Source organism: Lissotriton vulgaris, chromosome 2_1, assembly GCF_964263255.1.
Source record: "Lissotriton vulgaris chromosome 2_1, aLisVul1.2, whole genome shotgun sequence".
In the NCBI taxonomy this organism is placed as follows: domain Eukaryota; kingdom Metazoa; phylum Chordata; class Amphibia; order Caudata; family Salamandridae; genus Lissotriton; species Lissotriton vulgaris.
Window position 1 is genome coordinate 2,021,286,292 of NC_141687.1, and position 27,306 is coordinate 2,021,313,597.

Consider the following 27,306-nt stretch of genomic DNA (forward strand, 5'->3'; position numbering starts at 1 on the left):
GCATGATAGAACTTTTTGCGGCACCAGTATCCAACAGAAACGGTTCGATTACACCTGATGTTGCTACTGCGACATAAGGCCCACTCTGATCCACTGGAACTGATACTACTCCCTCTCTCTGTCCATGGCTGTCCTAGTACCCATTCTGTTGGAATCCCTCATCAACTTCACAATAATCCTCAACAAGATATTGCTGAGACCTATTCTGTTGAGCTGCCGGTACATTTCGTTGATCAAAGTGATTAGAAGGACGATCATTCGTTTGCGGAGGCATAGCACCTCGTCCTCGACCTCTAGAATTCTGCGCATAACCACCACGACCTCTCTGAGCTGCTGCTGCATTATTTTGTGCTAAGATCGGACATTCATTTTTATAGTGACCCTCTTTCTTACAGTACGCACACTGATTCCACTGATATTGAGGCCTTGATGTATTATAATCTGTCCTTTGATATGAGTTTTGCTGCGTATTAGTCTGATTCGTACGAGGCGGATACGCCTGCTGCAAAAGAACTTTAGTTTTTAAATCTTTCGTTTTCCTCTCTGATTTCTCCTTTTCCTCTTTATCCCTATTTTCATAGTACTGTGCAGTCGCAAGTATTTGCGCTGTCGTAGATACAGCCCACGCACTTTCTGAGTCTTTCAATTTATTGCATAATTCAGGTAACAAATTATGCACAAATTTATCGACAAACAATCTCTGTCCTCCTTCAGTGCTCATATCCTGACCACTATGATCTACAAAAGTCTCTTCGAACCTCGTGAAGAAGTCGGAGACACTTTCGTCTTTCTTCTGCTTGCATGCGGATAATTTATCCCAATTAACACGCAATGCTGGCATCAGAGTCTTCATTAAATCAATTATTCTACCTGGCAGATTAGCAATCAAAGGTTCGGGTTTCGCACCACCTATTTGTTGAGCGTCTGCTGCAGTGATAGCTGCCCAATCACCACCTAAAGCAGCCTGATGATCCTCTCTACGAATTTTAGCCCACACTGGTTGCGGAACTACATTACCAAACAACATATCAATGTCGGCTAAGTTCATTATACAAGCCTCAACTGTCTGTGCCAATTCCTTGTAATATCCGGCTGGATTCTTACGCGGATCTGGCAAGGCCTGTTTCACCGCTAACACTTCTGCTCGCTTCCATGGAATATGTATCCATACTCTTTGGAACTGTGCTGGAGCAGCTGCAATACCTGCAACCGCATCAGCTTGCACGGCTTCGCGCCAAATTGGAGGAACCTCCCTCATAGGATATTGGCGACTTAGCTTCGCTTTACCTTTTTCTAAATCTCTCGGCGAACGAAGAGATGGATCATTCCTAAAACTCAAAATAAGTTCCATCGCTTCCTTTATATTCTCACCCACTATCATTCCAGCAGCAAACTCCTTTTGAACCTTAATTAAATCTTCCAAATCTGATTCGACATCGTCTTCTTCTATTTCCTCACGTAACAACGAGCACATCTCGTCAAAGACGTATCGCTGCGTTGGCTCTCCCCATTGCATAAATGTCTCTAATACATCTCTCGTATTATATCTTCTAACTTTCGTAATCCATCTGAGAGCCGTGGAGTCTAAAACTCCCCGTTCCTCAGTACTTGGAAGTTGACTCCGTCTCTGAACAGAGTCAGGAGTAGGAGTCTTAATCAAGGTTTTATATATAGGTGACAGCATATTAGTAACAGAATCAGTGATTCTTCGACGAACAGAAAGTGGAGTTAGTACACTCGCAGACATAGAGAATGCAGTAGAGGTAGGAATAGATGACGAAACAGTAGGAGTATCGAGGAAAATAGCTTGAGGACCAGTAGGTACAGTGGTAGGTATAGGAGCTGGCAGTGCGGGAAGAGGAGGAGCTGTAGGAACATTTACATTCACCACAGGAAGTATAGGAACTTGATTCTGAGGAACAGGAACACCAGGTTGTCCAGCAACCGGCAATTGAACATTCGGGATGAGTGGAGCCGTAGCACCTTGTGCATACGGTGGAGGCGACCGTAACAGATAAGATAGCAGAGGATCGTTTTCAGAATCCTCTAGTATCTTAGCCATTTTCGATGGCAAGGCAGGATAGCACTTGTCAATCGCCAAATTATGCTCTCTAATGGCTACATCTATGGCCTTTTCACACTCGTTAGCCTGCAACTGTTTAGTCGCTTGCTCTAGAGTTAATTCTTCTTGTTCTTTTTGCTCTTTCTTCAACCTTTTCATTTCTCTCTGTTTGGATTCTTTCCGCCAATAACGAAAAGAGTCAAACATTGCCGGCCGGGCTTTCTTCCTAAACAATTTCGCTTCTAAATTGTCAAGGATCTCTTGTTCAAAACTACCATGCAGTGGCCAACTAAGGACACCATCCTTCTTACAATATCGGACCCATATCTCATTATAAGTTATAGGACCCACACCATACTTACAGTATAAATCATATAGGGGAGTCCCAATCGGAGGAACCAGACAGGAATCCTCTAATTGTGAGTCACTGTTGCAACTAAAACAAGACAACATTTTCCGACTTACCATTTTCAGTCTAGAACACAAGACAAACAAACACAGAACAAATTTGTGCACTTGAACCAAGAACTTAGGCCTACCAAAAACGAACTGATGTATCGATACCCAAAACTGAACCAAATAGATTATCGTAATTAGAACAACTAGTGATAATCTTACGAAACCAAACCAAACCAAGAACCGATCAAGGATTTTTAACAATCCTCACAAAAATAACCAGCTAGCTATCACTAAATACTTAACTGAGTCACTGAAGACGTCACCAAGGAGAAACCCGTCACGTTTCGCCGTACTAAGGACTGCACCACTTCGGGTCCAAGACAGGGCGACGGTCAAGGCAACGGCCCACTGCAGCCGTCCTGAACGGGAACCCTCGTGGAAGAGAACTTCAGGGCCACTTTTGCGATATGCCGGGATCGATGAAGTGGGGCGCCTCCCTCAGGAATCTTCACACGAAGCTTCTCGAACTCTTCAGGCTTTTGGACCGGTACCGAATGACGTCGCCCCACGTTGGGCGCCAATTGGAGTTCTGGACTTTTTGGTTCCGTCCAGAGGTGTCAGGGTACAACACCCAAAGACCCCGGAGTCCCACCTGCCTTGGTGCACAAATGAACAGAAACACGGGCTTCTCGATGGTGGCGTCAAAGACCAAAGGTTTATTACTGCAGGGACACAGAAGTCACAGAATCTACACACGGGCAGAAACCAGGAGCCTGTTCGATTTGTACAAAGTGGGTTGCTCCTTATATACCAAAAATTGTGCTCTAGGCAAATATTTCACATGTCGGTACATTCCCAAACCTTTGTGTCTCTAAACAATAAATATTTGGCGTTACACAGGAACTGTCGATAATATCTGATACCAAACATCACGAAGAGGGGTTCCCACTAGTCCATCACAATCCCTTGTCAATATTGCATTCAAGAGCCGGACCGCCTCATCGTAAAGTTCGTTACCTCCCCCTAATAAAGGCCCAGAAGGAGAGGAGCCGAGCCAGGTGCAGAAGATAGAAAAGCGGGATAAGAGATGTTTGTAGGTTGTAAATGGGCAAGGCTACCGGCTTCGGCCGCCTAATCATGATCAGGTACAATGGACAGGAAAACCAGTTCAGGTGGGCTGGCCTCGGGTAGAGGAGGCAGCCTTTGTCGAGTCATGCAGCTACAGCGTGATCTGGTTTAAGGTGTACGTGTCATGTAAGAGGTGAATCTCCGGCTAAGGCTACGTGTCCTTAATCAAAGTGGAGTGAATGAAGTGATCAGAGGCTATTGCATATGTGAGGGCAAGGAAACACAAAATGGCGGCCATGATCTAAGATGGATGCCGTGTGTATATCAGAAATGTGTCAGTGGAAGGAGTGCTCTTGCTCGTAGCGTAGCGAAAACACTAGGATATACTAAATGGATCATTTGCGGTTCACTGATACCATTTTTATGTATTTCCGACAAACTTGAAAACACGGGTTCAAGTTGTCACGGAACCGTCACGGAACCGTCACGGAACCTCAGTTTGAGGTTTTGAAATCGTAGATTTTGGGATTTTCTTCTGTTTAGAAGAGTGCCAGTGGTGTTTCTCAGAACTCGATTCCAAAGTTTTCAAGTTCATTCCGCTTGATTCTGAAGGTTTTTTCGGCTTCGATGGCTGTTTCTCATAACTTTTCGGTGCAGATGTTTATGTCGGTTCCGAGTGATGCCTCGGTAACAAAGGCTTGGTCAGCGCTGATGCACTCTTCGGGCCGTTAGTGTTTTGAAACTGTCCCCTAGTTGGTGCCTGGCCACCAGATCAGGATCAAGAATATTCCAGGCATTTCTCAGCTTTGAGGCTTGGTCACGGTGTCGGCCTGAAACCAAAGGCTGTGGCGCACCATGGTGGGGTATTGATGGTGGTCAGTGTATTATCTTCATTGTATGGGAGATAGTAGGACTCACGGTACATAGCATCATCTTGGTCATCAGTCCAGAGTCTGTGATGTGCGCCGGTGAATTGGACTGCACCGGAGCTTGTTCTTCCCCAGAGGCTATCTCGTATGTGGTTTAGTGTGGGCTTACTATGACCATACCTCCTTCCTGATGGAGCGCTGGCTTCACGGTTGCCGTTGTGGTTGTGGCTGAACTCTGCCTCAGCTGCATATGCTCCATCATGTGCGCGAGGTGTCGATCTCGTCAACTCTGAAGAATTTTTCTTTTTTTAAACAATGCGCAAGTGAGGCACTACTCTACCTTCTGCTCCAGAGAGAGGCACAAGTTATGAACTTTGTGTGTGCCAGAGTGTGCGAACTTATCTCTGCACCGTTAGAAAAGTTCTATCTTCATCTCAATCACCCAGAGACGATCATTCTCGACGGTTGTCTTTACTAGTGTAGAAGTCGATTCTGATTGGTATCATTATCCCTTAGGCCCTGTGGCATTGAATTCTGAACAGCTTTGACGTAGTACGTCTGAGCCCAAAGTGTTCCACATGCGTAATACCTTGAGTGGGAAGAGAAACAACGCACAATACTGTTCATAAAGCTTCCTCAAGAAAGAAAACTTGAAAAGTCCGGGCTTAACACATGGTTGCAGAAGTATGCATAGCATGTGTACCTGCAGCCAACACATGCTACGAATACATATTTGCCAGTTCCTTAAAAAACCTCACTTTGCTGGGGATATGAACTGGGATGGATGGTCTGGAAGGCAAAGGACTGCTTATGAGGTGAAATATACCCCTTCATGGTGTCTACCAAAGAGTGCTGCTGGTTCAGTGAGAGTGCGTACTGAAGAACCTCCAGCAGACAAGACTTCCAATGGTCGACATAATGTCCTGTGCATCAAGCAACAAACTTATTCCACTTTCCACAGTAAACCGTCTTCATTAAGGAGCAACAGGCTTGAAAGGATATTAGCCACCTCAAGCAGAAACTGTAAGGAGGCCAGTTGCCGCCATTTAATTCCTAGAGATGAATTTGGAGGCTCTGGAGACAGTGGAGCAGTGACTGCACATCAAACTGGGAGTCCGTACTAAGAGGTAGACCGAGTGGGCAGACAAAGGGAAAGGTACAGGAGATCCGCATGCCACACCCTTCTCTGGAGGTACAGGGTGATGAAGATGACTTGGGGCCCGTCCTGTGGTATCTTCCTCAGAACCAGAGTAATCAAGGTGTGGGAGGAAACAAGTAGTGAAGAGGAAAACTACACCTCAATCAAAATGTCTCTCCCTCCTCCCCCCCCCCCAAGGCTCCCTATAGTGAAAACTAGAGGACACAGAACTGTAAACAGCAGAAATTAGTATGAGTGTCAAGAACACACATCTAAGGCTGTCCCACTGGGCAAACAAGTACTGCACCACCTCGGGCGGAGACTCCTGTCATGGACGGCAAGAGGATGCAGGCTCAGGCTGTCGGCACAGATGTGCAGCGATCCGGCCAGATGGCAAAGAAGGTAAAAACGTATTCCTTCCTGTTTGTTGGAGTGTGATGTCACAGTTGTGTTGTACGGTGAGATCTGAACAGAATACCGCAAAGGGGAGGAAGGCTTTGAGTGCCAGGTGAACTGGCCACAGTTCAAGCAGGCCAATCTACAGAACCTAATCTCTGGAGAACAAATACCTCAGATGATATCTAGAGCTCTAGAACAACTGCCTTTAGGGTCTCCAGCTCAGTCTTCATAGGGGCCATTTCTTCATCCGTATGATTTCCAAATAGAGTATTGCCCGAAAAGAGAAGTTATTTACCTTCATGAAGGCCTTATCTAGTAGAGACATGATCTAGCAGCAGAATTTTTCAGGCTTAACACTGGATCCAGAAGGTTTTTCTTCGAGCAATACCCCTGCGCGCCGGTAGTTGGCCATAGCTGGCTCTACGTGACATTGTCGGCGGTGCCTGCATCACCTATATAGGAACCACCTCGGCCCGCTGAAGTCAGTTACCTTTCACGACTTTCCATGCCAGAAGTACAGAGTCATGAAGTGTACGTACATTGGTATGTTTCTGAACAACTACAGCCCTGACTCTAGAAACCTGTCTGCAGTGCCAGGAGGATGGGTGGGTGTGGGAAAGTGTCCCTTTTTGCAGTGTTACCCGGACATTTTGCCTGACATTTGATGCACTTTGACTTGATGTGCCCTGGGTCCCTGCCAATCAGGTCCCAGGTCCTGTGTTCTTTCCCAAAACTGTACCTTGTACCCACAATGGACACCTCTCTAGCCAATGGTAAGCACCTTGTAAATGGAACCATGTGTACCAAGGGCACTAGGACCAGAGAAGGCCTCTAAGCGCTGCAGCACCTATTCTGCCACCCTTAGAGGCCCTGCACTTTATCGCCACTGCAGGCTGTGTGTTTTGGTGCAGAGAATACGGAAGAATCAACATGGCATCCATCCCCGAGTGCCATGCCTGCATTCACTGCCTGTGCCTAGGTAAGCCACCCCTCCAGCAAGGTGCACTGGACCACAGGGGGGCTACAGTTGATTGAGCACTGTACACATGTAGAGCCTAAGTCCCTTCTTAGACATTGTAAGTGCAGTAAAGCCATGAAGAGTATATGGTCTGGGAGTTGCTGGTTGAGACCAGGGATGTTTGGTAGCAAACTTCTCAGCACATTAAACCCACACTGATGCCAGTGTGGGTTTTAATATAAAATGCACTCAGAAGGAATCTTATATATGCCCCCTGTAAAATGACTAGCCCTGGTGTGGTTCCTGAATGGCTGACTACCCGCCATTTGCCACCTCCAGACAGGTTTCTGGACCCCTGGGTAGAGGGCCTCCGCTCTCTGGATCCACAAAAAAAGCCTATCCTAAGCAGGTGTCCTGCCTCCTCCACCCACCTTTGCCAACCCCACCCCTCAGGTGGGGGAGGCGAGGTGAAGCGCACATCTCAGTCCCCTTCATCTTGAAGATGAGGTCACATAACTAACCAGAGAGAGGCTTATAATGCCCTCCCACTAGGGGGTGTACTCACCCCAAGGGACATATTGGTCCTGACCTTCACAGGCCTGTAACGCCCCTACATTTAGAGTATTTAGGGGCGACCCTTAACCATGTCTCCTCAGACTCTAGAAAGAAGAACGGCCGAAAAGCCGTGCTGAACCAGGAAGAGGAGAACACCAACTGCTTTGGCCCCAGCCCCAACGCCCTGTCCCAACTTCGACCTGCTCACAGCGAATCCTTGGCGTGTCCAGCAGCCAGCAGCCAACCAGAACGTGGCGGTCCTGCCCTGTCTCTCGGATTTGCCCAAACCAAGACTCCAACCCAGATTCAGGTGGCTCTGCGGTTCGGCACCACTCTGCACCAGACACTCACGGCTCGAGTTAGAGTGACCCAACACCACGAGGAGGTCTCTCCAGTGATTCGGACCTGGGAACTGGTGATCCCTGACCTTTCTTGAGCTTCAGACCGAAGCCTGTAGCTTCAACCTGAAGGGTCTCGCCCCCCCTCCGACAGCTAGGAGAGCTGGTAAGAAGATCAGCCCCACGACCTTGGGTGGCTCAACCAATGGTGTCCAGGCATTCCCCAAGTAACCCAACTTACCTCTCCTGCCAATGGCCGCCTTCAGAAAACCTCCCTACCTGAGCCTGCAGCTCTTTCTTTAAACTGGAGATCTCCATTTGAAATTCCAGGGCTCCCAACGTCTTCTTTGCATTCTGCATCTGGACGCATCCGTGCCACTGGTTTTGCAGTTCCTGTGCTGATTGCTGGTACTTGCAGTGCTGATCTTAGCCCCAGGAGCTTTGTTCCCACACAAGAGTGGCCTGCTCGTAATCAGCCCCTGACCGAAGGCCCCCCCACTAGCCCCATCAGCTAAATGTGGGCCCTTGCACTCTCACCCAGCCACTCCAGTGCCGATGGAGGTGCAAATTGAGTGCCTAACTGAACCTTGGTTCTAACCCCAAAAGCTATCCTTGCAGTTCATTTACTTATCTACAAATCGATAACCTTCTTTTCTCCCATGGGAACCAATGTTATGATGTTTATTCCTAAAATGTTCAGTGTTGAACTGTTTTTGTATGAAAGAAAAGGAACTGTGCTCTAAACTAAAAACGGTTGTACTTCCGTATATTTTGTAAGACTTAGTGTGTGATATATTGGCATATCACCCCAAGTACTCATAGTAACTAAAAAGTTATCTAAAAGTAATCATAAGTAATTCCTATGTATCCTAAACGGTTTTAAAAGCCAATACAAACTTGTAACGATTATAATTCCATTCACAATTGCATTTCCTTGTAAAGTTTGCATTTGAAAGTACAGTTTATTTGCCTGTGCCAAGTCCTGCTTGGCTCTAGAAATAAAATCTAAGTATACCTTTTTTTTTACTTACCTAATTGGTCTGGAGTCAGTCTCCGAGTGTGTGCCCTCAGCCTTGATTGAGTGTACACAATAAATGCTGAACACACCCTCTTGATAAGCCTAACTGCTCGACCACACTACTACAAATAGAGCTGTTAATGATTATCTAATTTAGCCTCTGCTATACCTCTGGGGATCAATTGGACTCTGCACGCTATAACTTACTTTGGTATAGTATATACAGAGCCAGCTTCCTACAGTGGGTCTGTAAGGAATCTGCAGCTAGATCATGTCTCTACGAAATAAGGAGTTACAGAAGGTAAGTAAACTTGCCATCTGATAGCGACATCTAGCCACAGGTACTTACCTTTGAATAGATACCCAAGCAATACAATCCATGGAGGAGGGGCTGCGCCCAAGTGTAGACCAGGAAGTCCTGAAGGACAGAGCGGCCAAAAAAGCTGCCCCTGTGAACTTGACTGTACAGGCAGTTTTGCTCGGTAATGACACGCTACTGCCTGACAAATGTTGAGGAATGTAAGTCCACATTGCAACGCCATGGTAGCAGCCTTAGCTCTGGTAGAATGAGTCCTTAAGCCTTCAGGAGACTGCTTTTTGGCCACGGCATAACACATTTTGATGCAGAGGACGACCCATCGCAAGACTTTCCTTTTCTACAATGCACAACCTTTCTTCGTACCAACGTACCCCACGAAGAGTTGGTCAGCCAGAACTCTTTAGTGCGGTCGAGTTAGAATGACATCACTCTTTTTGGGTCCAGATGGTGGAGTTGCTCTTCTTCTTTAAAGGGGTGCGGAGGAGCGTAGAAAGTGGGCAAGGTGATAGATCGTCCCACATGGAATAGTGTTGCCACTTTCGGGAGGTAAGAGGCCCTAGTGCGAAGCACCAATTTGTCATGTAATATTGTCAGTTAGGAAGGCTTGGATGACAAAGCCAGCAGTTCACTCACCCTTCTGGCAGATGTGACTGCCACTAAAAAGGCTGGTTTGATAGTAAACAGCCTGAGGGGGCAGTTGTGCAGAGGTTCGAATGAAGGTAAGAACCAAATGAAGGTCCTACTGAGGCATAATGAAAGGGGAAAGTGGGCACACATTTACAAGGACATTGAGGAATCTATTTATAATAGGTGATTTAAATAATTAGGGTTGTTCTGGCAGCCTCAGAATGGCAGACAAGACCGAAAGTTACCCTTTGAGAGTGACTAGTGCAGAGCCCTACTGGGCAAGGGTCAAAATAAAAAGCAAAACTTGAGAAAGGGAAGCAGAAAGAGGATAGATATTTCTGTACAATATTTTACAAATTTGTTTCACTGGCAGACGTACATGGTCTTGGTGGACGGGCAGCCTGGCCGCCATACTAACATTGCAAACTTCGGGAGTAAGGTTGAATGCTATCAACTGCCGCCGCTGAATCTCTACACAAGAAGGCGTAGAGGTGACAGGTACGGGTGGATGACCCTCCCCTGCTGCTGCAACAGAAGATCCTCCCGTAGAGGCAGCCTGATCAGAGGATTGCTGCTCAATTGGAGAAGCTCAGGATGCCAGACTCTCCTTGCCCAGTCTGGAGAACCTGCCAGGTGTTGAACCACCAGGGATATGCACTGCAGTTACAGCCATGTCCAAAGGTGCAGGACCTCTTGATAAAAAGTCAACAATCCCACCCTGCCCTGCTTGTTGCAATACCACATGGTAGTGGTGTTGTCCTTGAACCATCTTTCCCTTGATTGAAGGAATAAAGGTGTTCAACGCCAAACTAATCGGTCGGAGCTCCAGCAAGTTAATGTGGAGTCCATATTCTACCAGAGACCAAAGTCTTCTGTTCTCCAACTCTCCGAGATGGCCGCCTCATCTCAAGAATAACGCATCTTTCACTACTGTCCCATCTGTTTCTGGAAAGGGAGAGGGGTCTGCTTCAGACCGAATCGCAGTTGGTCAACCTCCACTGCAGGTCCTCTGCAGTTCTCTCCAAGATCTGGCCATGTCAGAGAGGTTACCCTGATGGTGCACCCACTGGAACTTCAAGCCCCACTGCAGACTCCGCATATGCCATGTGTCAAGGGTCACTAGCAGGAAGCAAAAGGCCATGAGCCCCAGCAGCCTTAGAGTCATCATCATAGTAAACTTTGTTTGATCTATATAGACCATAAAAGTACAATAAAAGAAAGAACCTGACAATACAATAAATATTTAACAGTGTTTTTTACAATACATTACAGAAAATGGTTCATAAAAAGCGCTATCATGTCTGATCATGCCCCTGTCTGTGAAGTCCAAATATTAGTGTTACATTTTGAATTGAAATCAAGAGGAAAGGGGGAGGGCAAAAACCTCAACTGGGGGTCTGCTGTGCAATCCAACCTACTGAGGTGTCACTTATAATTATCGAAAAGCCTTTGAAAATTTTATATGGTTTAAAGAAAGAAACCATAAGAGTCAAGACAGGAATAAATTAAGTTAAAATCACTCAGTGGGCATCATATAAAGGACTTATAATAGTAGAGTTAGTCAAACACAGCCCCTTGGATTACAAAGATAATGAGATGGACTATGACATAAGCAAATAGGTCATATATGAAGGTCACAACAGTACAAAGTGGCCACGGTTAGCCCTCATACATTAATCACAGCTGGATCTCAGCCTGACAGCAAACCTTTAGAAACTGAGGACATATAATACTGAGTTGCTAGAAAGCATTTCGAAAAAAAAATAAAAGTGGGTCTGTCCTGCCTAAAATTTGCCTTTTTTAAAACGGGAATAATGTAGGACTTTGTCGGTACCTGATAAAAAAGTCACAAAACATTAAAAAAAAAAAAGCATCATATCCTGTGGAGACATCCCGTCGCACCCACAGGGAGAAAAGGGTCTGACCCTTATGCGCCCCACGCAGATGGGCCAGAAGATAGTGAAAAAGGTCCAAGCGAAACCTGGGCAATAAAAAACAATCACGGCTGCTTTTAAACCATAAAAAGATAAGGCTTGGTCGATGGCACGGTTTTTAATGAAGCATGCCTGCGGAAACTGGGTTTCTTTAGCGCCACTTCTTTCCTGTCCAACCATCATTTAAAAAAAAAAATCTCCTTCACCCAACACAGGTCTCTCCTACAAATTCTCAGGGTTGGTAAATAGGTCGGCCCTTCCCAAGCTCATAAAGCATTCTCTGAAATACTTTAGCCAGGCAATGTAATAACAGTGGTCCAGAGAGAGGCAGTCACTTAAAACGTCCTTACTTAAGGCAATTACCTTCCGAAGCCTCATTTTCATTCACAGCGATGTGGGCGGAAAGACAACAAATCATAAAGAAAAACCACCCCCAATTCGTTGTGGGCTAGGAAGGAGGGGGTGCTCTGCGGTAAACATAATAATGGTTTTTGGAAGATGTTTTCCACAATTTGGAGTTCCTCATACTAGTATAACCCCAGTTCTCGCTGCCATAAGCCACCTTTGTGATACACTTGGCCTTTTACATCTACAAAAGGGCCTGATAGGTTTATTGCCCAGTCTACAGGCAAAGGAAAAAAGCGGCGTTGGCCCTAATGAGATCCCCTCTCTTTTTACTAATGCGAGGATGCCAGTTCAGGGCAGCATTAAACACTACCCCCAGGTATGACACTGGATCATTCTTAGGGACCGGTGTACCCCACCACAAATGTATGAGGTTTGCTAAGACAGGCACCCACTTGCATTACAAAGGATTTGTTGCTGTTAACCAAAAAATCCAGGTCCTCCATAAAGTAGACAAAGGAGTTCAAAGACTGCAATCCTCTGGCTGTCCTACCATGAGACTGGCATCATCAGCGTACAATAGTACAGGCAGACTTCACAGACGCACCTGTGGACAGTCAGTTTTCAACTTTAAAAGAACCTGCTCCCAGCTATTGATGTACAGATTAAAAAAAGAAAGGGGCCAAAATACACCCCTGTCGGACCCCTGTCTGAATTGAGAGCTGGCGGGCAACTAAGGTCTTTAGAGTAATGAACCACAGCCTTGATATCCTTGTGAAGGTCCTTCAAAAAGAGGACAAGGTGTGTGCTGACTACTATATACAGAGATTAGCCCTGTTAACGAGATCAACCGCTGAGGACAGGTCCATGAAAGCTAGATGGAGAGTACCGGAGCAGCCAACGGTGTACTTGTTAAGTAACATATAGAGATTCAAACTCTGGTCCACTGTGGATCGTCCCAGATGAAAATTATATTAGGCATCCTACAGAATGTTATTATCTGCCCATCTGGAGAGCCTATCAAGTTACATATGTACCACAAACTTTACCACAGAATTGAGTAGGGAAATGGACCTACAACAATGGGTACTGTCTCGTTCTCCCCTTTGGAAGACCGATACGATTGTGGACAACGCCATGTATCCGGGCGGCCTGACAACTGCTACATTTATAATCGAAGTAAGGGTCGGTACCCAGATGTCCATGTTCGAGATGTAGAGGTTTGGGGGAATCCCGTCAGGGCCTGGAGCCTTATTTTTTGTCAACCCTGCTATTCCCTCTCTTACTTCCTCCATTGTATCGACCACATTGGGTTTGACTCAGGGTCATTCTCACCGAAATTCAGGATAGAGGCTGAAACATCTGTATCATAGCCAGGCTATCCTGTACTAGCTGCTCAGGAGGATAGGCCCGAAACTGCACTGTGTCCAGAGCAGCTCTTGATGAAGGGGAGCATCTGACAGGGAGTCAGGTGTGACTTCGACATGTTGATAGTGAACCCCAGTGAATGCAGGAGGTTCGCCATAGTCTAGAGTTAGGAGACGACAGCCTGGGGCGAGTCCGCCTTCATCAGTTTGTCGTTGAGGTAAGGAAAGACTGGAACCCCTGATCTGCACAGATGAGTTGCGACCACCGCCATCGCCTTGGTGAACACCTGAGGGGCGCTGGTAAGGACGAAGGGGCGCACAGTGAACTAAAAATGCTCATGGCCGACCATAAACCACAGGTAGCAAAGATGGGCAGGCAGGGCAGGAATGTAAAAATAGGAGTCATGCAAGTCCAATTCTACCAGCCAGTCTCCTGAGTCCAGGGCAGACAAGACCAGAACCGGAGTGAGCATCTTGAGCTTTTCCTTTTTGAGGAAGTAGTTGAGGGCCCACAGATCTAGGACAGGGCGAAGACCCTTGTCCTTTTTTGTGACCAGAAAGTAGTGAGACTATAAACCACAGCCTACTTCTAGCTCCGGAACCCTCTATATGGCTACCTTGGCCAGGAGAGTCAAGACTTCTTCCTGAAGCAAAGTCAGGTGATCCTCCGTCAGCTGGTCAAAAGTTGGAGGCATGGAGGTAGTAGTCTCGAAGGGGAGAGAGTAGCCCCTTCGGACTAAAGGCGTAGGTGTCCGAGGTGAAGGAGATGTAGGAGCTTCTGGAAGTAGGATGGGCGACGATGGAGACTATATCTATGATTATTCAGAGGTGGATGCTAAACTGCTTGGTCTCAACTGACTCAATCTACAGGTTCTACAGGTCTGGAATGTCTCAATGTCGATAGACTTCTTGACGTCAATTTTCTCCTATGTCTCAACATCATTAGACTTTCAGACGTTAAACGTCCCCAGGGCCTTGAGGTCGTGGTATCCTTTGATGGTGACCTCCTATGTCCCGAAGCTGAGCTTCGATGCTGGCCCAGCTCTCGCCGGCAAGCATGTAGACACTGTCCCGTGTCTCAAAGTCAATCTGGAATGACATTGTTTTTGAAGATGGTTTATCCTTTTGTATCTCCCTTACCTGGAGTCCTCAGAGGAAGGTGGAGGAGCCCTGGTAGAGGACTGACCCTCTCCTCGCTCCCGTGACGTCCATAATTTAGACTGTGCCTGCTGGTGCCTGTGTCGCTATTCTGCTCCATAAATGCAAATCTTCTCCATGTCCCTCATGGTATGTCTGGAGAAGGTCCTGCAGTGTGGACATCTATCAGGGATGTGGCTGTCAGTAGGGCAGGTGATACAGACATCATGTGGCTCGGATTTGGCCTGCTTTCTTCCACAGGCAGGGCACTTGTCAAATAAAGATGGAATTTGATTTGACAAAGACTTTCCTGTCAGAAAATGACATAAAAAGCCTGGAACCAATGTAATCAGTCAAATGAAGTGGTTGTCAAAAATGGCAGAGTGAGATTTTTATAGAAAAAAGCCAAAAAAGGCCGAGTTCAGTGCTCCAAGATCATGTCACCAAGAGCCAGAAAAAATTTACTGAGTTAACTGCCAGCTGCTGGGCATGATGGGATAGTGGTGGGCTGTGAGCCCTTAATGGCGCAGACTCTTTATATATCTGCAGAGTTGCAGCCTTTAAGTCTACATTGTCATATTCCTTCATCCTTTCCTTTAAAAAGGGTTTGTGAATGAGATTTCAAATAACACTATCCAGTTCATTTTTCTGGTTCTTTAAGAGTACATTACCCTTTTTTTAAATGCAAATTGAAGCAATTGCCAATATAACCTTCTTTATAGGCTGCAAAGAATATGTTACTTACCTTCTGTAACGCCTTATCTGGTAGAGACTAAATCTAGCGGCAGATTCCTTACCTTAAATCATCCCCAGGTCCCTTGCCACTGGATTCAAGCTAGCCTGGCTGATGAGGGGTAATACCCCGAAACCAGTCCCAGGATGTTTGTTTCCGGTCCAAGGAGGACCTGGCCTGGCAGTTTGGGCTGGACTGTTCCCATGAGGAACAGGGTCAAGACGGATTTGTATATGGCTGGGTCCAAACTGGGGTGGCATGGTGAGCAAAAGAACGATGGATTAAACCCAGCTCTGCGACTAGAGGTGAGTGGCTAAAAAGTTTCAGCACTACATCCAACATCTTGTTGTGTGTGCTAAGAAAGAACTTCGCTATATGAGCAATATGCCCCTACAGTGTATATGCCTTCACCTGTGGTATAGTGCACCTTGCATTAGGGCTGTGAGGCCTGCTAGAGGGGTGACGTACCCATGCCACATGCAGTGTTATGTAAATGAATCAAGCACAGAAATTGCTTGAAAGTCTGTGCACTACAAGAAGATATTTTTAACAGTTAGAACAGTTTAAAACACAAAAGTTCACAATTAGAGTGATGTGTACTCAAATGAACCTTCTAGACAAAAAATGTTTGACACAATATTTTCATTGTTTTGTGATACACATAAATTCAATCAAGAAACAACAACAATTATGGTTGTATTACATTATACATTCTACATGGTTATGTACATGATCCATGTTCATCAATTGAAATACAATGATCTTATCACCATTCAATAAAACCAGATAAGATCATCGCTACTATTTGATAGGACATCCCCATCCGGAAGAATGAAACACAAAAATACAAGTAGGATGCAGGAAACTCCTGCCAAGCCTTGTTCATTGAATAAGCCAGTAGTTCTCAGTAGAGAACGAAGTTTCACAAGTTACAACCACCAGTGGTACTGAAGCTAAATAAGTGCTCTCAAGAAAGGAATAAGAAAGGAATACAAACCATTGCTAAAGTGAGTGAACCATACTATTCACAAAAAGAGAAAGAATACATGTGCCCAAGGAAGTGATTATTAAGTGTGGTGTGGTTTAGACATTGTAGTTGCAACTTACTGCCACACACAAACAGAATCCTGATCAGAGACACAATGCATGGACGTAATAGACCTAAAGGTTACCACAAAAACATTGGTTATCAAAATTTAGACTGTGCTTCTCAGCAAGAGTGTGATGGTGGTAGTACAAGTGCCCAGGAATATTTACACAAAGGTTACCTGGCTAAGTCCGGAACGAGGGACGAAGCCTACGAACTAATAAACACAGGAGCGCAAAACGTGAGTAAACGTATAAGATGCACCGCAAGTACAATAAACTGACAAACTGCCCGAATAGTAAAGAGATGGTCTGCGCGATGAGCTTACCAGAGGGTGACTATAACAAGCCCTTATGGTCCAAAGGGTACACCAGAATTGTACGAACGCTAGGTGCCATCTCCCATTTGATGTACACAAGTATCCGCGAGTCCCCGGGACCGATCACCTGATCTGAACTCCGCCCACACAGAGTGCCTCAGTAAATACGTATGATCTTGGCAGACATCTTAACGTGGTAGATAAATCTAATCTATAAGCGGTGTAGTTAATACTAATAAATAAACAAAAGACAGATCCCACACAGTACCTTCTGGCAACGTTTGAAAAAATAAAAGAGATGTTCAACCAGCACTGTAAACCGTGTACTCGGAAAACTGTCTGCGTTACCGAAATGGCCACATCCTTCATCCAAAATGAAACTTTACGGGGGATCATAAAATGTTGAAAGCCTGTGAATGCTAATTTTCATACATAAATGATGACACAGAGTACAAATAAGAGAGCTTAGTCAGTGTAGAATAATTTAACATTAAAAACAACACAAAATGCAAAAGGCATACTGTGACTGCTAACATTTTGAACAACTTCAATAGCCCCCAAGAAAGCTGTTTAGAAACAAAGTGTGTGTATGAAAGAAAAAAGAATAATAAAGTGGAAAGTGACAGCAAGTGCATCGTTGTGAACTGTGAAGTGTTGGAAGTAACGTATTAAGCTGGCTGTGCTTATAGGAAGAAGCTTAAGTCCAATTTATCAAATTTATCATTGAGGCCCAGGGGAATCATGGCATTGAATTTTTTTATCCAAAAGACCTCCTTTTGGGACAACATTCTGCTGGGGTCAAAACCCTCTTTTGGTTGTAAGTTTTTCAAAATTAAAAATCATACTTGGGTGATGTGACCATGTTCAATCAGTCAGGCACAGCGCCAATGATGGGGGAGGTCGTAGCAGCCTGAACCTGTGCGAAGTAGGCTGACGGGAAAGGCAGAGCGGATCTCCAGGAACAGGATGGTGCCTATGAGCAATAAGCCAGTCCATGGAGGCCCTTGTAACAGGTTTAACAGGTTTATCCAAGTAATCAAGAGAATATCAAAGAGCGTTTCACTGAAGGGAAGCACGGGCTCAGTTCTCAGCCAGCCCTGCTGAAGCACCCCAAGTAGGGGATAAATGGCTACTACCACAGAAGGAAGTTGCAGCCCCAGAACTCTCCGCTAAAGCTGAGCAAAGGCAGAGCTAGCCTCCGCAGAGAGGAGGAGAACGCAGGCCAGAGGATGCAGAAGAATCAAGGCCGCTGGCATCACCAAGGGCAGAAACCCAATGAAAACTCTGGAGAAGGCTCAGTCTCGTTATCACCCGAACGTGGAGGAAGGTAACCCGAAGAGAACTGTTCCACCGATGCCAATCCCAACATCTATCCTCGTCGAGAGAGCAACACCTCAGAGGAGGAGAGACAAAGTAGGGGTGATTGGTGCTGGTGGATCCAACACAGGCATCACAGGTGGTAATCCCGAAGGGCTGTGCACTGGAGCCGAGACAGAGTTAATCATGGATTCAGAGGGTCCCGCTGATATCAAGGGAGGTCCTGTCTGTTCGGAATCAGTCAAGGCCTCAACGAACTCCTTGGGACCGAGAAGAACACCACTCAGTAAGAAGGTCTATTTGGCCAGCAACCTAGCACTCCACTTCCTCAATATTGTTTGCTTGCAGGGGAGACATACCCAGGCCCTATGGGATACCTCTAAAGGAGCCCCCCAGTACATGATATAAGGCCACTAACACTGACATTGGTGTAGGTGCATGATTCCAACATGTTTGGTATCAAACATTACTAGGTACGGAGAAACCACTGTGTAGTTGGACATCTTGTGCTGACCAGTGTCCACTAGATACCTTAAAATGGCTTCCCCGCACATACAAAGCCCAGAGAATGGAGTCTGTTGTTTGTAGGGGTGCCACTGCTCATGCAGGTGATTCAGAAAAGGGGGTGGTGATGAACAGAGTGTCTGAATTAAGCAGACCACTCTTACCCAGTCCAAAGATCAGGGCTTGATCCATCACCATTATTTAGCTCACTGCACCATCCCAGCTCAGAACCTGGCTATATGCAAATTAGACCAAACTACCAAGCCAATTCTTCACCAGAAAGGAGACAAGCTTCCGGGGACCGGTTTCTGGCATTTCAGCTGTCGTCGGCCCGGCTTGCTTGAATCCTGATGGTGCAGTGAGCAAGGGACTCATGTCTGAGTATACCCTGCCACACCTATAGTGGCCAAAAACGATTCAGAAAAGGGGTGGTGATGAACACGGTGTCTGAATTAAGCAGACCACTCTTACCCAGTCCAAAGATCAGGGCTTGATCCATCACCGTTATTTAGCTCACTGCACCATCCCAGCTCAGAACCTGGCTATATGCAAATTAGTCTGTCCCTGGCCCTGTGCATCATGGGAACAGGGCAGACCAAACTACCAAGCCAATTCTTCACCAGAAAGGAGACAAGCTTCCGGGGACCGGTTTCTGGCACTTCAGCCATAGTCGGCCCGGCTTGCTTGAATCCTGATGGTGCAGTGAGCAAGGGACTCATGTCTGAGTATACCCTGCCACACCTATAGTGGCAAAAAACAATTCAGAAAAGGGGGTGGTGATGAACAGAGTGTCTGAATTAAGCAGACCACTCTTACCCAGTCCAAAGATCAGGGCTTGATCCATCACCGTTATTTAGCTCACTGCACCATCCCAGCTCAGAACCTGGCTATATGCAAATTAGTCTTCCCTGGCCCAGTGCATCATGGGAACAGGGCAGACCAAACTACCAAGCCAATTCTTCACCAGAAAGGAGACAAGCTTCCGGGGACCAGTTTCTGGCATTTCAGCCGTCGTCAGCCCGGCTTGCTTGAATCCTGATGGTGCAGTGAGCAAGGGACTCATGTCTGAGTATACCCTGCCACACCTATAGTGGCCAAAAACGATTCAGAAAAGGGGTGGTGATGAACACGGTGTCTGAATTAAGCAGACCACGCTTACCCAGTCCAAAGATCAGGGCTTGATCCATCTCCGTTATTTAGCTCACTGCACCATCCCAGCTCAGAACCTGGCTATATGCAAATTAGTCTGTCCTTGGCCCAGTGCATCATGGGAACAGGGCAGACCAAACTACCAAGCCAATTCTTCACCAGAAAGGAGACAAGCTTCCGGGGACCGGTTTCTGGCATTTCAGCCGTCGTCGGCCCGGCTTGCTTGAATCCTGATGGTGCAGTGAGCAAGGGACTCATGTCTGAGTATACCCTGCCACACATATAGTGGCCAAAAACGATTCAGAAAAGGGGGTGGTGATGAACAGAGTGTCTGAATTAAGCAGACCACTCTTACCCAGTCCAAAGATCAGGGCTTGATCCATCCGCGTTATTTAGCTCACTGCACCATCCCAGCTCATGCAGGAGCACCCTCACACTTAGGGCCATGTACCCTGCTCTTGCGCTGAAGGTCCTAACTTATGAGTGACTTATAGGGCTTAAGTGTAGTGACCAGGATAGAAGGTACACCTTATATCTGTGGTAAAAGATGCATGCACCATTTCACAAAGGCTGCAATGGCATGTCTGTAGACCCAGTTTACATGGGCTCCCATGGGAGGCATAATACATGCTGCAGTCCAAGAAAGTCCCCTGGTGTACCAATGCCCTCTGTACCTTAGTACCATCTACTAGGGACTTACGGGGTACACCAGTATGCCAATTGTTCGGTGCACAAAAGTACTGAGGGAGAGAGCACAGACACAGGGGTCCTGGTTAGCTGGATTACAGTGTACTACAGTTTAAACACACTGACACTAGGCAAAAAGTGGGGGCAGCCATGTCAGAAAGATCCTACTTTCCTACACATCAAAGCTGCCTGGACATCACTGGAAAAGACAGTTGACCCAAGCCAAATGTGCCTTCACAGAGCCACAGTGGTGCCCATTGCCACAGACACAGAATTGGAGGTGTCAAAACACGCTTTGATAACGTGTTTAGAGATGTTCTGCCCATCTCAAACTACCTCAGCAAAGTGGTCGTCAAGATGGGGAGGAAGATTTGAGACCGCCATTGTTGCTACACAGCCAATAGGGCCTGGGTATAACTCCCTAGCAAGCAAGCCACATTAAGGAAGTGGAATGCTAGGCTGGTGACCGAATAGACCTGCTTTCCCAGTCCCTCCCGTTTTTTTTCAGTCTGGAAAAACATTAAAGAAGACTTCAGATTTTGCTTAGTGCATGAGGAGTTCAGCACAACCACGCTTTCTGGAGATAGGAGGAAGGACAAGAACGGATACCTCACTGGCTGGCAACACCTACCAATTAATCTAATCAGTGAAGTAGCAGCCGTTGGTTTTTTCCATGCATACATGACTGGGTTCATATGTGCCTTGTTAAAGGGCAGTAACGTCTTGGAAGGGCAGAAGTTGTTGCAGAAGATGTGATCTGTCTCAACAGAAAGCAAAGGAAGCTCAAACATGTTAGCAGCTTTCCTCAATACAACAAGAAATTACCTTTTAACTTTCCTCCTCAATAATTCATTGAGCTTCCCTCCTGGATCTCAAAGATATAGTCTTGGCCTAGGTATATGCTATTAGAAGGTGGGTTTGCCAGAGTATGAGCTGTGGCCACTGATGTCGCCAGTGCTGGGAATGGCACAAGTATCAGAAGTAAGTCAACTGGCGTAGGAATCGGAACCAGGAAGCTTCCAAACTGCACTAGAAGTGTTCCAAGATGAACTAATGGGACGAATGGCACAGAGAGATGACAAGCTGGCAGGAATCCAAAAAGAGTACCAAAAGGCCCCCATTGGATTTAAGACACACCCCTCAATAAGCTAAATGTTACTGAAGTAAGTTTTGATGGGTCTTCCTTGGCTTACTGCGGGAGGCCGCCTTGGCTGCAATTCAGCAGGAAATTGGGCTATTGGTTTAAATCTGGCAGAGGTTAAAACGTTCATTTTTTTTGTTTATATCTTTTTTATTCAAATTTTTCACATTATAAGCATACAACAAGAACAATGCATATGTACCATGTATTGTTGCTTGCAAACGCTACGATATCCAGCACCAGACTAGTTAAAGACAGAGGAGTTGTTCAACAGGGTACTCAGAGAAGACTTGTGACAGAGTCTGTGTATAGGGCGTAGCAATGCCCAACAGTCTAACCACTGGACAACTTGTAGGTGTTTCAGACATGGTGCATCTTAGGCCAAACTGTGGACATAGGATAAAACAAAATGAGGACAACTTAATCCAAGGAGGGTTATGGGAGTCACATGACACATGTTGCCTTGTCTAATATAGCAGTGTGCCAGCCCTATTTGGGCTCAGTGACAGCGGGATTATGAAGGGGGACCAGATATCTCTGAAAGTCAGCGCTACTCCATCCCCGTAGAAGAGTTTAAAACTTTCTAGTCAAGCTGATTCCTGTTCCTGAGTAGCATATCAACAGTGATTGGTGCATCTTTTGCTGAGCAAAAGGGAGCATTACGTGCAGAATTGGCTATGTTCCCCAGAGTTTCAAATAGAAAAATTAAGTAAAAAGAAAAATGAAAAGGCAGAAAAACAAGGTATAATTTTCCAAACCAACAGTATGGCAGGAAAGTAAAAAGCAAGCAAATCTACAACACATACATAGCAAGCTGGTAATATAAGCTAAATGGAGGGCAAATGGTGGCATGACAACATGACAGCAAGTTAATAAGTTACAAATGAATTCACGCAGATTAAATACCTGCAATGTTTCAGCAATGTCTTCATTTCCATTGTCTAATGAGATGTCAAAAGCGGTCTTGCAAAATTTACTTTGCGCATGAACATCAGCTCCATATTTGATTAAGAGTTCCACCACATCGCTGTGATTATGCTCTGTAGCCCAATGAAGAGCGGTCATCTTCAGCATGTCTTTAGCATTGATATCTGCCCCATGCTACACAAAGACATTAAATACAGGGAAAAAGTAGTTAAATAAGAATTGTTTGAAATAACAGTATTTACATCACATCTTTCGTTCCAACATAAAACATTTTGTGGAGAGCATCAAAGTTCAAAGTTATTTTGTGCCATTCTGCTGATGTGCCTTCGACACATTAAATTACTCCTACATTATTGGCTAGCAGCACTCTCCATAGTGGACATACGTTCCCTTTAAGAAACACTTATTTTAATTCTGTTAGTTCAATATGTATTGAGGGTTTCGTTATTTTTATCATCTCATTTTCTTTGGGTTTACTTGAATTAACAAAAATGTCCCATTTTTTATTATTCAATCTGCATTGTGAAACCGAATCTAAACTGAGTATTACAATATTTGAAGCATTGCCAGGTCTTTGTAAGTAGGGATAACCTTAATTTAAGTCAATAGCTATACATTTAAGATTTGTTTTGATTGAACTCCAAGCCTTTAATCGTTCTTCTGACCCTTTCCTCTATTCACCCTCTCAAATGTGAACAATCTTCTTTATTTTTATTACCTACATTGAGGGCAAGCTGAAAGACAATCAGTTGTGATATTCCCAGATTGGGCCCAGATACCGTCCCTCTTTCACTGCATACTGAGAATGCCAACCTTTGACGGAACAAGTGCCATGCCTTGGTCGAAATACATTAGGCCTGAACTTCCAGAGTTATGGTCACCTTCTAATAACATTCAAAAGGAGGACTGCTCTATTACTTAACACAAGTATTATCATTAAGTCTACTGTGAAAACGTAAACCACATTACTTCAACCAATACACGTCTAGCATTACCTTTGTAATAAAATAATCAGGAGCTAATGAGCAATATCTCGGAATTATTCATACACCATGCAAAATATCCTTCTACACTAGGTTTAGACAGTGGTTTTTATTTCACTTCTTGTCACTTCTCCTAATTGATTAAAGAACCTGCCTATTCCTTGACAAGTTGTTAAAACAGTTTCCCATTGGTCCTTATTTTGCCTTTTTTACAAATTTCCCAGTAAATTGTGGTTAATTCCTTTGGTGAGACTTTTCTATTATGAATAACTGTTGCCTTAATTGTGTGCTATTTAATAGTTCAGTTTTTCATTTTCAGCTGCAACTTAGTAGCTTAGCAGATTCCCTTGAAACAGATAGAAGTATAGCAAAATAACAGCAACTTTTAGCTGATTTGTGAAGTGGTTATATGCAATTTGTATTAATTTATTTTAGTTTTCGATATGCTTGGGAGTGCATCATCATGCTGGAATCCCAGGATTTTATTTTTCGGATGACTTTTTATAAATGTTATACCAACTAAGATCGAACATACTGTCTATTGACTTGGTCTGTGCTGTTAGCCTGAATAAACGCAAAATTAATTATTCTTCAGACACTTATCAAACATTCATTCTGCATTTATTATTGATGGCGTCATCTTCCATTCACCTTCCCTATATTTAACCCTAGCAACCGGTCTCTTTTGGTCACATGATACCAGTGTCTTCTCAAACTAATATATTATTTTCCTTCATAGAAAACATGAAGTCTACGAGTTCCACCCCGCCAATTTATAAATTTCTACTTGATTTATGTTCCGGTTGTGTTCTCTTTTAATTGGCTGCTTAACCTAAGAATAAAATGGTATAGTTTATGTTTTGATCCAATTAAGACTATAGTGTATTTAGAATACCTAGTCCTTTTGTGTTAGACCCATCTTATATTTTCCTTGATTTTCTTACACACATACTATATGTATACAGGATTAAACCTTGGTGATTCAGCAAACTCACTTCTGAGTGTGCATCTGTAATATGTGTATATATATATATATATATATATATATATATATATATATATATATATATATATATATATATATATTGGAAAGAAAGTGGGAAAAGGGGTTTAAGCACAATTGCACCTATCCTGTATGCTGCCTAGTTTTTTTGTATGTTGCCACGGATCGGAGATTCTTTTCCCTAGACCTCCCAGAACAAGAAACTTGTTCTAACATACAATTTTTGCGACAAATGATCCAGCACACAAACCAATGTATTAAGAATCTGTATAATAATAGTCATTGAGCACAGGTCAAAAAACTAAAAAAGTTCAGTAGCATGTGATGTCACAAGAGAAGATGCCACGCGATGGAGCCGGCCTGATCTACTCCTGCAAATTCCTGTTACACTGGGCTATCCGACCCGTATCATCACACCTAATGAAATTGAAATGTTTTTTCACCGAATAAACGAATAAATCTAAATATACATTGCCGTTTTTTCTGGATGGAAGAACATATATCTATTCAATATCAAGAAGAGTTCACCACATTTGCCCTGAAAAAGTCCGTGGAGGACGAAACGCGTTGGCTACATGAGTGAAGAATCAAATAAAGATTAAACTTTAAAAAAAACATCCGAAGACTCTGCTACTGAACTTTTTTAGTTTTTTGACCTGTGCTCAATGACTATTATTATACAGATTCTTAATACATTGATTTGTGTGCTGGATCATTTGTTGCAAAAATTATATATATATATATATATATATACATACATATATATATATATATATTTTTCAGTGAAAAAAACAGAGGTTTCACAATCGTTATAGTTAGGAATTAGCATTTAAAAAACCATTGAAATTCACTGAAAAAACCATAGGTTTCACACCAGTTATAGTTAGCTGAACAGTTTACTCATACAAAACCATTGAAATTCCCACGTTATAGTTAGTTGGACTCACCATAACTCGCGCGCCCGCATCCACTGCTGATGATGTCACATATTACATCATTCATGACATGGTCAGTGACTTCACTGATGACATCAGTGATGACATCTCAAATGACATCACTGATGACATCACTGATGACATCATCCAGTGTCTGTGTGTTTCTGTAAAGTTAAAATACAATTAAGTTAAAGGTAATAATTTACATATTGAAGAATGAGTGGATGTATGAGTGTCTGGTGAAGGATTTAGTAGGTGCGTGACTTACTGTATAAGTGAGTGATTAAATGTGTCTTACTGAATGCATTGGTTAGTGACTAAACTGTCTGAATATGTGCTTCAGTAGGTCTGTTGCTGTGTAAGCTGCTGCATGTTTTGATCAGTAGCTATATGAGTGGCTATATGGGTTATTGATTTGTTGTTCAAGTATTTGTATGTGAGGGAGAGTGTGTGTGTGGGTGGCTGGGAGGTGTGTGACTTTGTCCATATACGCAACTCCAGCAATGCATCCTTTCACATGGGGCCAGCCTCATGTGAAAGGGCTTGCGTCAGTCTTATGCCTGCTGTGAGGCAAGCGCAAGATTTTGAGGCAACGGTGTCCTAAAAGTGACGCAGTGAAATCTCATAGATTTCACTGCGTCACTTCTACGACCCTTTCTTGCGTCAAAACGCCCCCTTTGCATACATTACAACTGGCGCAGGTACAATGTGGCGCAGGGGTTTACAAAGTGACGCATTTACCTAGATGCGTCAGTTTGTAAATATTACTCAACAAGGTGCATTTTTTACACCACTGGTGCATCACAAAAACTGACGCACCAATGGCATGAAAGTGACGGATGACCTTATAAATGATGCCTTCAGTCTTCTACTCATGTGTCATATTTAATGTATGACGCATTATGTCGCAAGGAGTTACAGATACGTCAGTATTTCTGACATATCTGTAGGCGTAAAAGTGATGCATTGCTGGAGTGTGTCACAAAAGTGACCCAACTCCAACAATGCATCCTTTCACATGGGCCCAGCCTCATGTGAAAGGGCTTGCATCAGTCTTGATAACTTAATTGTATTTTAACTTTACAGAAACACACAGACACTGGATGATGTCATCAGTGATGTCATTTGAGATGTCATCCGTGATGTCACTGACCATGTCAGGATTCAAGCAAGCCGGGCCGACGAAGACTGAAATGCCAGAAACCGGTCCCCAGAAGCTTGTTTCCTTCCCAGTATAAGAATTGGCTTGGTAGTTTGGTTTGCCCTGTTCCCATCATGCACTGGGACAGGAACAGACTAATTTGCATGTAGCCAGGTTCTGAGCTGGGATGGTGCAGGGAGCTAAAAAACGGTAATGGATCAAGCCCTGATCTTTGGACTGGGTAAGAGTGGTCTGCTTAATTCAGACACTCTGTTCATCACCACCCCCTTTTCTGAATCGTTTTTGGCCACTATAGGTGTGGCAGGGTATACTCAGACATGAGTCCCCTGCTCACTGCACCATCAGGATTCAAGAAAGCCGGGCCGACGACGGCTAAAATGCCAGAAACCGGTCCCCGGAAGCTTGTTTCCTTCCCAGTATAAGAATTGGCTTGGTAGTTTGGTTTGCCCTGTTCCCATCATGCACTGGGACAGGAACAGACTAATTTGCATGTAGCCAGGTTCTGAGCTGGGATGGTGCAGTGAGCTAAAAAACGGCGATGGATCAAGCCCTGATCTTTGGACTGGGTAAGAGTGGTCTGCTTAATTCAGACACTCTGTTCATCACCACCCCCTTTTCTGATGTAATATGTGACATCATGAGCAGTGGATTGCGGGCGTGCGAGTTATAGTGAGTCCAACTAACTATAACGTGTGAATTTCAATGGTTTTGTATGAGTAAACTGTTCAGCTAACTATAAGTGTTGTGAAACCTATGGTTTTTTCAGTGAATTTCAATGTTTTTTAAAATGCTAATTCCTAACTATAACGATTGTGAAACCTCTGGT

The 27,306-nt window shown here is 44.6% G+C and overlaps 1 protein-coding gene across 2 annotated transcripts in view; it reads right to left on the reverse strand.

Annotated features, from left to right (window-relative positions):
• GABPB1 (GA binding protein transcription factor subunit beta 1) overlaps nucleotides 1-27,306 on the reverse strand; it is a 486,223-nt gene that overhangs the window by 342,392 nt on the left and 116,525 nt on the right. For both annotated transcript variants that reach the window (XM_086958248.1, XM_086958247.1), the window contains exon 5: nucleotides 22,377-22,571. In XM_086958248.1, the coding sequence (XP_086814374.1) occupies nucleotides 22,377-22,571 (195 nt within the window). The remainder of the gene's footprint in view (nucleotides 1-22,376; nucleotides 22,572-27,306) is intronic.